Source organism: Plectropomus leopardus, chromosome 11 (assembly GCF_008729295.1).
Source record: "Plectropomus leopardus isolate mb chromosome 11, YSFRI_Pleo_2.0, whole genome shotgun sequence".
NCBI lineage: Eukaryota > Metazoa > Chordata > Actinopteri > Perciformes > Serranidae > Plectropomus > Plectropomus leopardus.
This window is the reverse complement of record NC_056473.1, coordinates 31,196,101-31,210,584: the sequence shown is the minus strand read 5'-3', so window position 1 is coordinate 31,210,584 and position 14,484 is coordinate 31,196,101. Positions and strand designations below refer to the sequence as shown.

Sequence of the window (14,484 nt, the reverse complement as noted above, 5' to 3'; positions counted from 1 at the left end):
TTAAATTAATTTAATTCAAGTAGATGACAACTGATTTTCTTTTTCCCATATTCAATGGATAGTTTAGATTTTAAATGAATAGCCTTGGTCTAACATAACAGAAATAACAGAAACAGGAGTAATTTGCTGTACCGCAGGCAGACCAGATCCATCTGTCTCTTGTTGGCATTCAGGATGTTCCCTTTGGTTTGTTTCCACCAGATGAGCAGGGCTTTCCTTGGTTTGAATCCTTCAAAGTAAGTAATTAATATTGAACACAGGGGATGACAGGAGAACTGAATAATTACATTTCGACCTTGCATCTGGGACAACCTGATTAAACCTGTGGCCTTGCTTCTCTCTCTGTCTCTTTCTCTGTCTCAGTCCCTCCAACAGTCTGGAGGTTCCATCAATCTTCCAATGACACAAATAGTCTGTAGCAGAGCACATGTTGACTATACAGGCTGCAACATAGATGTTATCCACTGCTCCTGGAACAACCACTTCCTGTAATTGCAGGTTCAACCTGAAAATGCACAAGAGTCAGTATTTCGTTTACATCACTTCATGCATGCATTTCAGCAGTGCTGAAAGGAAATCATATCTACATTGTACTTGTTTTAACCCATTCAAACCTGGGCTTTATTTCTTTCATATTTATGGGAAAAAGACAATGAGCAACGTAAGAGGACATGACCCCCAAATTTCCAAGAAATTAGTAAAAAATAGACTAAAATTACCACAAACAATATACTTCCATACTCCCAGCCAATAAGAGAGATTTGTTCTGTATTTGGCATAAAAATATTTATACAAAAATGCCATAAATAATAATAACTGAATTACAATGCTTAAGTGCAAGGTTTTGGGCGTGATTCTGTGCACCTGCTGCTACTTAACAGTTAGGCAACAGTTATGACACTGCAACTGTCACACTGAGCTTTGCCAGGTGAGCACCTGTGCAGGTGGTGTGTGTGTGTGTGTGTGTGTGTGTGTGTGTGTGTGTGTGTGTGTGTGTGTGTGTGCGCACCTATGTTTCCCTGTAGAAATCAGTCAGTGGGGAGGGACAAAGGGTGCAGTGTTTTTTAATTAATAGTTAATTGCAAATGGAAAAGGAAAGGAAGCAGGCGAAGAGGTATAAAAAATAGAAGACGTAATTAGGAATGAGGAGTTAGACGGGTAGAAAGGGAACGGCACTGAACTGGATAGACTGACAGGGAACAAGTATGATGTTAGGTTGGAAATATACAGAGTGAGAGGGGGGGGACAGAATAAGGGATGAAAGAGGACTTGGCAGAGGAGAGAGGCAGATAGAGATAACATGTGACAGTGAAACAGAGAGATAATGGCAGACAGATTTAATGAGGTCTTCCCAGATGTAATGCTGAACTGTAATTATTCTGTTCTCCTGTCTGCCTGGGTTTACACGCATGTGTGTGCAGCTCCTAACATCCCTCCTGAGCGAGTGTGGAGCCAACTGTGTCCCCTGGCACAAGAACTCTCCATCAGCACATGACCAAACCTGGAGCCAGGACTCCTCTCCAGCAGGGGATACAAAGTTAGACTCAAAAACTGAGCAAGGGTGGAAACTTCGAATAAAACCGTCATAGCGGAAAGGTTGTGCCTCTCCACATTATTCTGGCTGTTAGATATAAATATAAGTAACGATTGAGAAAGGGCATGGTGGTTTAACATATGAGCTTTTTCCTCCTGGGAGATTTTTTGTTGTTGTTTTGTTTTGGTAAATCGATGGGTTTCTCTCAACAGATTCTAATGAAATCTTTACGATTCAGTGTTATTAAATTAATAAGAAGGACAACTCTTTTGCAATATACCATCCTCTGTTTCCTTTTTTTAAATTTATAAATCAAGTCTGTTGATTGTATTCAACTTTGTTTCATTTTTTTTACATACTCTGTCTTAGATAGTCACTTTAAAACAATATTGTAGTATTTTAAGGCTATATCACAATGCACAACTTCTAAGTCAATGTTTTTAAATATCCTCTAAACTAATGCGAACTACTAAAATTCAAAATTATTAAATGAACTAAAGTTATAGTGAAGTTAAATAAAGTAGCTGATGCCATAGAATGAAGTTGAATAAACTACTGTTATAATAAAACTTTTAATTGACTTTTAAATAAAGCGTTAGCAGACAGTTTATCTGTTACCATGGCGCCTTTCACGGTATGAATTCATTCACCGTCGTTAATAGTTTGTGTTGTTAGTTAATGAATAAAGCCTAACCCAACTAAAATAATTTAACAATACATAACAGGTACAGTATCAATAACAGCAAAAAACATTTTGAGTTAATATCAATAATTGCCTCCTTGACTCAGAAGAGACTCAGCAGACGGACATTTCTCTATTATCTGTTTAGGAGAGGCTGAGATCGTCACTACAACAAGAAAAGCTGGTCCACCTTAACAGTCCACCTTTAGCAGTCGGCAAGCTAGACATGGGAACTTGTCTCCTGTTTTTTGTTTTTTTTTTTTTTTTTTAAGAAAAAAGAAGGAGATAGGAGTGAGGCCGGAGCCTGGAGGTGTGTGTGAGAGTATGTGAGCTCTGGATGCTGCTGCTTGACCTCAAGGTGTGATGGCAAGTGAATGGAGCCAAATAACAGAGCAGCTGAAGCCCCTATTGTGTGTGTATGCATGTGTGTGTGTGTGTGTGTGTGTGTGTGTGTGTGTGTGTGTGTGTGTGTGTGTGTGTGTGTGTGTGTGTGTGTGTGTGTCAGTCAGGGTGGGGGCTATATTAGTGACCCCTCTGGTTATTTATAGTTTCTTTTTTTCTAATTATCTGCTGCTTCTTTCATGCTCTGTCTCATACCCATTATCACCCAACACATTTTTATCCCCTCTCTCTCCTTCACTCTTTGCACTTGCTCTGACACTCCCCACACAAACACACACACACACACACACACACACACACACACACACACACACACACACACACACACATACACTGTGGCAGTGTTGACAGGAGTTGGTCAGCGTGCATTTTGTCACGACTAAGAGCTCTGTCGACAAAGACCAAAGTGAGTGGATGCACAGCATAGCGATGAAGAACCAATCACATAGGGCCGTGTGTGTGTGTGCGCGCGTGTGTGCGTGTGTGTGTGTGTGTGTGTGTGTGTCGGGACAAACAGTGGTAGCTAGCAACAATGCAGAACAGAGATAAAGAGCTAATTGCACAGTGCGTTTGGTGTGCTTTGTGTTTGTGTGTGTTCACATGAGTAGGTGTGAGGATAAAAATATGAGTGTGGGGGATAATGGAAGACAGAGAGGAGAGAGGCGGGCGTGTTGTGTTTGATACAGTGTGTGCGTGTGTATGTAAAGCACATACAGGAGAGAAGTCTTACATGGATTACGAGGTCCTTTCTCTCAGTGTTGTCGTCACCAGTTTTTAATCTGGCAGTTTGTGTTAATCAGATATAGATCTTCTGTACTTGTCATTCTCGCAGTGTTTTAACATTGTTTGGCTTTAAGCGTCCGTGTGTCCGTCACTGTCAGGATCCCGAGTCACATTCACGCAAAAGTTCCACGTTAGGGTAACTGATGAGGACACTTTACATTTTTTTTTTTTAAATAAAATCTGCATTGTAAAGGCAATTTTGTTGTAGAAGTGCACCTTTCAATCATGAAGTGCAGAAAACATGGACTCCTTGTGGGAGGTTTTCAAGCTCGGTTTAATTCACACCAGGGCCCTCGGAGTGGTGCTGAAGGGTGGTCGTCATTACTTAATCTCCTATAAACTGGCCAATCGGTGTAGCTGGTTTAGCTCTCATGCTGATGCTAATATCTCTGCAGAGATGCACATAATTTCCCCCCACAGTGCATGCCTTAAAGGCAGCTGCATTACTTCACAAACAATCTTGAATTTCTTAGTCACATTAGCAGCTTTTTTTTTAACATTAAAGGCAGTGATAATCAACTCGGACTGAAGGCTTAATCTGGCCCCAGACAGGGTGTCGGATTCCCCCCTAACTATTTCAAAAATCACAATAAAAATAGAGTGATTCACAGTGGGAATTGTTTTTGTTAGCATACATCAGTTTTTAGAGTATAAAGCAAAAAAAAAAAAGAAATAGAGCTTGTTTATCAAAAAGGTGCCAGCGTAGGATCCCCAACACCCCCCGACAGAGGTGCTAGCTAAGCCCCTAATATCCTAAAATCCCAGAAACATGTCACTGACATGTCCTGTCAGTTTGCAGAAGTGTCCCCTGAGCACAGGAAGTTGAGTGTCCCTGCTTTAAGAGATATTTTGCCATTTTTTTTCCGATTAGCTTTGTATTATAACAATCTGGTAAACTTAAAAACGTCGTTTTTCGGCCAGATCTCACAGCTCAAATCAGCTGGCTGTCGGACTGATGCTCAAACTACAGATAGTACTTTCGCATTTTGTCTGCCCACCACCACAGACACAAAGAGTGTAGTATTGAGAGAGAGAGAGCTTGATAATAAGCTCCGCCTCTCTCACGTGTGATTGGTTGCTTTATTCTGAGCAAGTTTTAGAGTATGTGCTGTGTTTTCTTTGGGAAAGTAACAAAATAATGTACACTCAAACCAGACAGCATGCATACATGATACCAGGTTTTAAATGTGCTTTTATAGACACTATTCTCCCACAATGCAATGCAGAAAGGAAATGCAAAAAAACGGCACAGCTGGGAAAAGTTTTGAATAGATCGCGGATGATGATGAGACACCTTTTTAAAGATCTTTGGGAAGCATAAAATGAGTATTAAATCTGAAGACGGACATTTTGCTATCTGTGTGTGAAGCTGAATTTGGAAGTGACATTTCAAAGTCACAGTTTGATTGACGCACCACCTGTAGCATTTCCCGTTTGTAGAGAACGACTGGCCTCCATTTGACAGTTTCACAAAATGTCCCGACTATCAATTCTCAAAGGGTATTTAGCACCACAGATACCGATCACTGAATGTGATTATTGATTTTTTAGTGTCATTATGCTTAACACCTGCTACGCTCCCAAAATGGCAGCCATATCGTGGAATAATATCGTGGTTAAATTGCCCATATGTTTGTCTCTCCGTCCATCTGTCTTGCTCGGTGTGGAACCAAACTATGTTTCAGGTCAACGTGCAAATTGTGCCAAAGCTACGGGAAATTACACACAGCCACACCGACACATACATGCAGCGACACACACACACACACACATACACCGACACACACAGCGCTCTCTCTTTGCTGACAGAAGGGCTTGGAGAGTGGGTAATGAGAAAAGGTCCTCATGCATGAAAGCTCACATCAGCAGGCCGGCAACCCAACACACACACCGAGACACACGCGAGGACAAGTCCTTGATACACCTCGAATAGCACTTGCTACGGCGCTAATCTGAAATCTTTGCGTCACCTAGTTGTCCTTCTGTTTTCACCTGCGTCCTCACATTTTTGACCTTTTTTTTTCTTGCTGTTTTGATCTATCTTCCCCTCTCTTCCCAAGTTAATAAGGACTGATTAACTTTCTAGGAAGATAGTAATCAATCTGCGGTCGTCACCCCCCAAAACCACCTCGCAAATGCGCATTGCTTACATCATATGCCTCATGTTAGACCAGAGTTCAGATCAGAGAATCTATTTTTTAGGTTTTTATTGATGAGTGTTTCGTGTAACTGTTAAAGACGCATCACCCCCTTTCTTGTTATCTGCAGCTCAACACACTTTTTCCGCAGAGACTGCAGCATCCAATTAGGAGTTTGTCCTCGTCTCACCTCGGGTGCAAGGGAAGATTGAAGGAAGTATTTCAGAGAGAGTGTCCGGCTGGCACGTCATTAGGACGGAGTGAGAGACGAGACATTAGAGTAAAGATTACAAATCAGCCATCTTCATATGGAGTTACTGAAAAATTTAAGTTTTCTGCAGCGGTGCTGTATAGAGTCATACATATGCAGTACATGTTACCTGCTGTGGACGTCATATAGATAAGAATAAACCGTGTATTTCTAGTCTGTGCTTTTGCGATCTGTGAAAGTCACCGATGTAAACAGGAGCCTGGTGTATTTATATAGGACTGGCAGGCTGCCTGATTGATCTGAAACATTACACTGCCCGGGACCGTGCTGTCCCCCACACCACAAACACACAACATAAACATGCTCACACACACACACACACACACACACACACACAAACCTGCACACAGATTTTTTTAGATGACAAGACACACTCTGCAGAGATGCTTTTGAGACAGAGTGGTGTGGTGTGTGTGTGTGTGTGTGTGTGTGTGTGTGTGTGTGTGTGTGTGTGTATGTGTGCCTTTGGTTGTTTCATGCATGTGTTAGAGGAAAAGTAACTAATTAAAATGTCTTAGTTGAAATCCCTTTTAATTATTTCAGAGTGGCATGGCATTGCTTTGCAATTTCAACAACATTCTGTGTAAGATTATGAATGATCTTTTCAGATTGAATGCTTCTTTTAAGATTATGATCTTAAGTGACTTTAATTTCACTTTTTTAATATATCATAATTCAGTAATTAAGTCGTCATGCAGGAGAGGCATGTGTACACAGTGAATGGGGAGTTTAAGATGCTTTTTCTCCCCCTGATTCATTAAAAAGAAAATCAATATTCCTACTAAGCTGTATACCTTGCTAATGAAGTCTTAAAATGCAGTCCTAATAAGTCCTAAAAGTCTCAATTTTTTTTTTTTAAAAGTCAGGAACCCTGTATTCAGTTTATTATCATATATGACAAACAATGCATCAAATATGCAGGATTGAGAACATTATTATTGTCATTATTATTATAGAAATGGCACATTTTTCAGTTTTATTTTTGGGCAAAATTGTCCATTTTTTAATTTTTTTTATTTTTCAGTTATGGTAGCTGTGAACTTTCGGAGTGGCAATAAAAAAAAAAATAATCTAACTTGCCCTGATTTACAGTAGATTGACTTGGTTTGTCAGAGGGTTGTCTTCCTATATCTTACCCTATAAATACATGACACAAATGTAAATGAAAAAGTCTTTACAGTAAGATCATGTGGGCATTGCAGATGTTTTTTGGTATGTATTTGAATGGTTGGGTAACTGAAAGAGGGAGAAGGTTTTGGGAGAATGGGGGTTAACAGGTTAGAGGGAAACACAGGTGGACAAAAGATGGTTACAACAAAAGCACGAGAGGGGGGGGGGGGGGGGGGGGGGGGGGGATCCATAACCAGTAGGCAAAGCTGACATTTAGGCACACAGTGCTAGCAGCAGCCCGTCCTGCTGTTTTAAATGTCACGCTGTCTTTCAGTGCAGCCGACACAAGGACACACCGACAGACAGAGTCACAGTTAGACAGTTAGCCGGGCAGACAGAAAGTACAGATGGACAGATGGATGAATCAGACAAAGTCAAACAGAGAGAGTTGACAGAGCGACGGGCGGCCAAGAACAACAGACAGGACACCAGAAAGCAGTCGCCTGATACAGGCGGACAGATACAGGTTGGGGCAGCACTGTGGCGATTCAGACAGACAACATCCACATACGCAAATGCAGGGTTCCCACGCTCATGGAAAACCTGGAAAAGTCATGAAATATGTGAAAATAATTGAAAGTTTTGGAAAATCATTGAAATATTAACCCTTTGAAACCCAAGTCAATTGGTTTAATATTTTTTTAAAAATCTAAAAATATCTTAAAAAAATAATTGCCTATTATTAGCTATCTATAAAATAAATTACCAAAAAGTTAGCAAAAAATAAGTGAAAAGACTTGAAAAAAAAAAAAACTCAAAAGGGGTTAAAAATAATAATAATAATTCTGTAACATAATTTCTAATAAATACTTATGATAATTATAAAACATACTTTCTGGACATTTTTTTCTAGATTCGAAAGAGAAATTGTTTCAAAAATCTCAAATCTTTGTCCTTTGAGAAGCAAAAGAGAATTTTTTACATTATGTATGAGATAGCTGAAGTAAAGGAATATTTCAGACATTTGGGAAATAAGCTTATTACTTTTTTCTCAGAGCAGTTGCCAGGCAACTGGCAAATCAGAAAATTCCTGTTCCCTGCCAAACAAAACATAGCTTGTTAGTTAGTGAGATTTAAGGGTGCTGGTGGGCAGATTTTGTTGGCTTTGAACAGAGCCAGGCTCGCTGTTTCGCCCTGTTTCCAGTCTTTGCTAAGCTAAGCTAACTGTCTATAGCCATAAAAATATTACAGTTTTATCAGTCTTCTCATCTTTATGTAAGAAAGCAAATAACCATTTCTAAAATATCTAATTATTATTTTAATGGATTAACTTAAAGCCTTGTATTTTAGGATATCTGCCTTAACCAAGTTTGCTAAAAAATGTTGCCTATGGTAATGATCGCTAGCTGTCTAATAATCATAGATGTATATTAATAACTAGACACCAGATCCTAAAATGGCACCTGGTGCATACACCAACAATGTTTCTAGCTTCCCGGTTTAGTTCGGGTTATGCAGCCCACTGAATATGTGCAGTACTGAGTTCCTGCTCGGCACGTTAACTTGTGATGACATCAAAGATTTTTAAATTAATTTTCTCAGCTCGAGGAAAGTTTTACAATTATAAAACCTCTATGGATCAAAAGTTCACAATGTAACGAGTCATAAGTGACCTTGGTTACAGTTTGAAGTGTCCTGTCAGCAGATGTCTCTTTTATAACGGCAGTCCACATAGAACCCCAGTAATGAGTCCTAAAACCTGAAAATCAGTGAGCGTGGCCCTTTCCCAGCCGACATTGGGTGAAAGGTGGGAATACATCCTGGACAGGTTGCCAGACTGTTGCAAGGCTGACACATACAGACAGACAACCATTCACACTCACACCAATTTAGAGTCACCAATTAAGCTAATTAACCTGTGAGAGGTAGCTGGAGAACCTGAAAAAAAACCCACGGGGAGAACATGCAAACTCCGCCCTGGGACCGCCGACACAAGGTCCGAACCAGGGACCCTCTTATTATTATTATTATTATTTTCTAGTGACAAAAAAATGAGAAAATAACCTGGTGGAATAAATCTTAAGAATGCAGCAACCCAGATGAAATGTTCACTGGAGCACTGCAGTTCATTACATGTATATATAAATCTGTCAATCTGCAATTATTGATCACAGGAAGGAAAGAAATGATCAGCAAAATAGTACACTAGCACACACACGCACGCATGCACGCACACACACACACACACACTTCTGTGTTTCTTGTTTCCTGTGTGCTGTTGTGTGTATGTCTGTTTAAGGTGTATGAAAGGGAGTGTAGTTTCTCTGACTGTGTACAAAAGCAATGCCAAATCTGACTGACTCACTGACATTTGTGTGTGTGTGTGTGTGTTTAGGATCATCCACGAGGACGGTTTTTCTGGCGATGACGTAAAGCAGTACAAGCCTGTCGTTTACAGCAACACCATCCAATCTCTGGCTGCCATCGTCCGTGCCATGGATACACTGGGCCTGGAGTACGGAGACAAAGAACGGAAGGTCAGCACTCATCCCCCATGCTCGCACACACACTTTTTCCAAACACGCCCACCAGACACATGCAATGGAATCACATTCACGCACTGCGGCATTTCCGTTTAATTTTTCAAATACTATCACCCAGTGTATGATGACAAGCAGTCACACTGAAATGTAGCACAGAAACAAGACCGCCACAGATGGAAATGTCTCAAGATTGTTTATATTCTCAAGTCCAAAACTGTGAACTGTGCAGGGCTAAATGAAGATATCATTCAACATAAAGCGAGAGCTCCAAATGCCGAGCTTCAAGTAATGAATGCAGCAAGTAGCCACCAGAAGAATGATGATGAGAACTGATGCAGTTCAGGGAGAGGGCACCGTGTGCCTTACACAGAGTTACTGTCTTTCAACCAGAGCACCGGGAGTCCAGCTCTTGTATCGGACCTGATAAAGTGTCTCAGAGAAAGAACAGCTTCAGGTCATCACTCCGACCTCTTTGGAAAAAAACCCCAACACATCTCTGTATTAGGATTGCCAGGATATTAGAGGTGTAAATCACTGGTTTCATCACAATACAGTATTATATCGATACTTTGGACAATGATGTGATATTTACTGATATCACAAAGTCTGCCAAGATCTTGATTCAGGTTAGGGGCAGGCAATCAATATGAGACAACATTATACACTCATTTAACACAGTCAGTTGTAGAAGAAGCTGTCACCCCTTTTATTTGCTTTTGGCCAGAAAAGATAAAAACAACATAACATATGTAATTGGAAATAATTAAAACTATTTCATTCTGTTTGGGAATGCTATTTGGAATTTTTTTTTTTCATTTGAACTGTGATCTTTTTCCTATCTGACTCAAAGACATCCTCAAAACATGGATTAACAACAAGATCTTTTCACAAAAGTATAAAACTCAGCTCAATAATAACTGTCAAGAATCATAGACAAAAAAACTGTCTTTTGCAAGTCATGTTTCTCGACATACACAACATGCTAATGTTCTTAGCATAAGCCTATGGCATTTTACATTGCATAAATTAGCTTTAAAGCTAGCTGACTTATCCGCTTCTCATAACCTGTTTACACAAATTATGGCTCGATGTTTACGCTTTGCATGGATGATATGTGTTTGTTGCTCATTTAATCAATATGCAGATCAATGGAACGTTTCACCTCTACAGGATATCACATTATTTCAATTGGCTCACTTTAAATGAATCTGTCATGAACAACAATGTTACAGTGCATGTTAGCCTGACCCTGTGCACAGTGACTGTGTGTGTGGTGAATGTGCACATCAACCATGCAATGTACTGTAGGAGGTGTTAATGTCACAGCCAGTGTTGCAGCACCTTGTTTTAGAGAGCTGAAGAATGGTGAGAAATCCTCACATTAGCATTTTCTACCCACACTGATAAAGAAGTCTGTTACTTATGCATCAGATGTTACAATGAAATGTTTCTGTTCACCACAAGTAGGGCAGTTTCTTCTCAGAAACTTGCTATTGGATTTAATGTAATTAGCTATCAAAAGACCTTACGAAGCTGCGCTACAGCCTGACAGACACTCCTGTCACCTTGCCAAATGCTGTCAGCACATGATTCAAGGACTATAGCAGATTTATGTTAATGGTTAATGCACACATTCCCCATGCGGTTGCAATGTAACCAGTCTGGACTGGTGAAACATGTCTGTTCAGCAGCGTGCAGCTGTTTCAGCAGTGGAGCGCATGTTATGCTCTCAGCTTGAGGTGGATAATCAGAGGTGAAATCAGCTCACCTATGTTTCCTTTTTTTAGGTATCATCCTTAATAAGTGCCGCCATAATTACTCAGGCAGAAACGACAGCAGTATCAGCTACATACTGATGGTTTACAGATGCTTTATAGTTAGGAGGCAATAATTACTTTTTTTTAATTTTGTTTTGTTTTTTAGTTTTTGAGCTTCAGGGGACAGTTAAATGCAGAATTTACACTACGCAAAGTGATGCAAACTTTTCCCCATCAGATAATATTGTAAATTATTAGTGGTTTTAAAAAAAAAATACCTAAAAAAATTTAAAGTGTAAAAGCATCATTTTGGGGTTTTTTGCTGGCTTTAAATCTAGAAAATCCATCATTCATTTCCCGTTGATTAGCCTTCAAAGCTTTCTGAACACTAACAGCAGTATAAATTTTGTATACCTGCACACTTCAGATTTCCCAGAAAAAAAACATCCTTTTTATTTTTTTACATTTTATTACAAAATCAATTTTGAACAGAATGAACCAGCTGAAATGTTATCACATTATTAATATTAAATGTTATTTCATTTCATTTATTATCAGTCAGGAAATTATGTTACATTTTTGGCCAAGTTACTACATTATTTGGCTTTATTACCTTTTCGAGCAAAAATTTAGTACAAGTTTTATTACATTTTCCAGCATTATTACATTACTGGCTGCTACAAGTGTGCATCTTCTGCTGTTCTACCACCTCTGAGTTAGCTAACGTTACAGCTCAACGGAGGCGAATGCCATTAATGTTTACATTTCACGCTGTCACAAGCACGATCCTCTTGTCCATTAGTAGATGCATGCTTCCTTTAGTGCGGTGATATGTTTGGTGGGTATAGTTTCGGTAGAATTATGCTTTTCATCTCCCTTTTTAAATGTATTTATTAAACTGTCGACCAGCACTGATTCAGGGCCTTATGGGAAAGGCTGCAAGCAAAACCTGTCAAGCTCGTGCCATCATGCCAATCTAAGTTAGTCCTGCTTCTAAGTCCTCTAAATCCTAAAGCACACAAGTTCAATATATGATACGCTAATTGAGGATTATGAGTCTAATCCACAGATGGGCATCAGTTCTATCTCAATGCTGAGCGATGGAAGGAGGTTAATTGGGGATATAGGGACCGTGAAGATGCTGTGTTTCATTATATCAACCTCTTCTGGCCTGTGCCTCATTTTTAGGTTCCCAGATTCTCATGATTCAAGCCATAAAAGTTTCAGGATTTAAATTAGTGATACCTTTGTACCTTGTTTTCACTGTGGGGTAAGCAGGGAGCTCCAAATCGATTACAATCCAAATAGACTGAAGATTGACTGAAACAGTGCCTTCAAATACAATCAGTACTTGGCCTCTTTGATGAAGTGCATGCAGTACACCAGTTACAAGCCCAATGCTGGCTCTGTTGGATGTGCGTTAAATGCCAAAGCTTTCCACCATCACATGACAAACCCCTCACCACCCAGCGGGAAATACTGGATTATATACAACAGATGGTATATGTAACACCTATTTATGTTATTTATAGCAATAGTCTGTATCTGCTATCCAAAGTTTTGTGACCCCGTCTTCATATAAGGTAACCTCACACGGGTTATTGACAGCAGGAATATTTCATGCTGCTGTTTTTCATGCTGACACCTTTTGGTCAGTTGGTCGATTGGTTGGTCAATATGCTCTTTTCTGAGTTCTTATTGGTGTAACTTAAATAAGGCTGTGTCCACCAAGCGTTTTTTTTTTTTTCAGAGGTGCTTTGATTGTTCAAAGTTGCTATGATATGGAATATTCTTGCAAATGTATGCTTTGGTCCTATCTCTGGACGCTGGGAAGGCGAAAGCACACTAACTGGCTTATTTGGCCTCAGTAGGGTGCCAGATGGCTCCCCAAACCATTTTCTGATCCAAAGATTGTAATAAATTGATTCACTTTTTTTCGTACTTTTAATGTAAATAAGGGGCATGAGTGCATTAAAAGCATGAAAACAGGGCTTGTTTATCAAAAACATGCCAGTGGAGGGCCCCTTGGGACAACCCAGGGGTAAAAAAAAGCCCAGGGTAATCCCTGAATGTCCTCAGTTCCTTAAAACCCCTGTGCATACCCCGTAACTGCTTCAGGGCTGCTGCGACTGGCCCCTGGCTTCCTGTCATTTTGTAAAAGTGGCCCCCAAGCAAAGCAAATAGAGTATCCCTCACACAGGGAGACCTGCCAGTCTGTGTGCCCAGCAGCATGAACTCCACTGTGATTGGACAGCTGTGTAAAAAGTGAAGGTGGCGTGCAGCGTTTTATGCAAAGTGTTTAACACTGAGATGTTTAACACCTCAATGTCCAAACTTAAAGAAAAGACACTTGCACACTTACATCTATGCAGTTTTGGTTTGTTCTCTGAGCTTTCGGTCTACTTTGACCTTCATCAGAACAACTCAAGATGTCTAAACAACATCACCGATGGGCAGCACTCAGCACAGTACTCTTTCCTTGTCATGTTTTGTAGCATTGTGTTCCGCACACAAAGAGTTAAAAAACAAAGAAATAAGAATAAAGAACTGTTTTGACGGACACACAATGCGAAGAAGCAGGTTACAAACAGTGTACTACAGTCGATATATTAATGTAGAGGTTACATGCAATTTTTTTCCCCCAATTAAGACCTTAATTTAAATGAATGTTCTGTTGTAAATGGTACACTGTTAGTAATGACAATGTTGTCAAGGGTGTGTTGTTGCTGGTGATGATAAGGATTAATGGCATAATAATAATGATGATGATGATGATGATGATGATGATGATGATGATGATAATGACTGACTAATGATACTTCAGTGAATCCTGTGATGACTTAATGAGATGGCTCTGTTTGGTCAATCTGGCCGCAAACTTTCCTGTTATTGGTTACAGGGGTGCCTTCGGTTTTCTTGACAATGAAAGAAAAAGATGCTTTAAATTTCTTTCTTCTCTTTCTCTCACTGCCTCACTCTCACACACACACACACACACACACACACACACACACACACACACACAAATAGACACGTGTCACTGGCCTTGACTTTATCCAAAGGCACAGTATATTTATAATCACAAAGAAGCCATTGATACTCAGAGAAGAGGGCTGAAATAACAATACAGCTATTGATTAGGATATGATATTTGTGTGTGTGTGTGTGTGTGTGTGTGTGTGTGTGTGCGTGTGTGTGTGTGTGTGTGTGTGTGTGTGTTGTTTAGGCGGTCATAAGCGATGTGTCAGAGGTTATACGCCACAC

At 39.9% G+C, this 14,484-nt stretch overlaps 1 protein-coding gene across 2 annotated transcripts in view; it reads left to right on the top strand.

Moving 5' to 3' along the window:
• The window catches only part of gnao1a (guanine nucleotide binding protein (G protein), alpha activating activity polypeptide O, a), a 120,436-nt gene that overhangs the window by 18,828 nt on the left and 87,124 nt on the right, over positions 1-14,484 (top strand). For both annotated transcript variants that reach the window (XM_042495737.1, XM_042495736.1), the window contains exon 3: positions 9,316-9,457. In XM_042495737.1, coding sequence (XP_042351671.1) covers positions 9,316-9,457 — 142 coding nt within the window. The remainder of the gene's footprint in view (positions 1-9,315; positions 9,458-14,484) is intronic.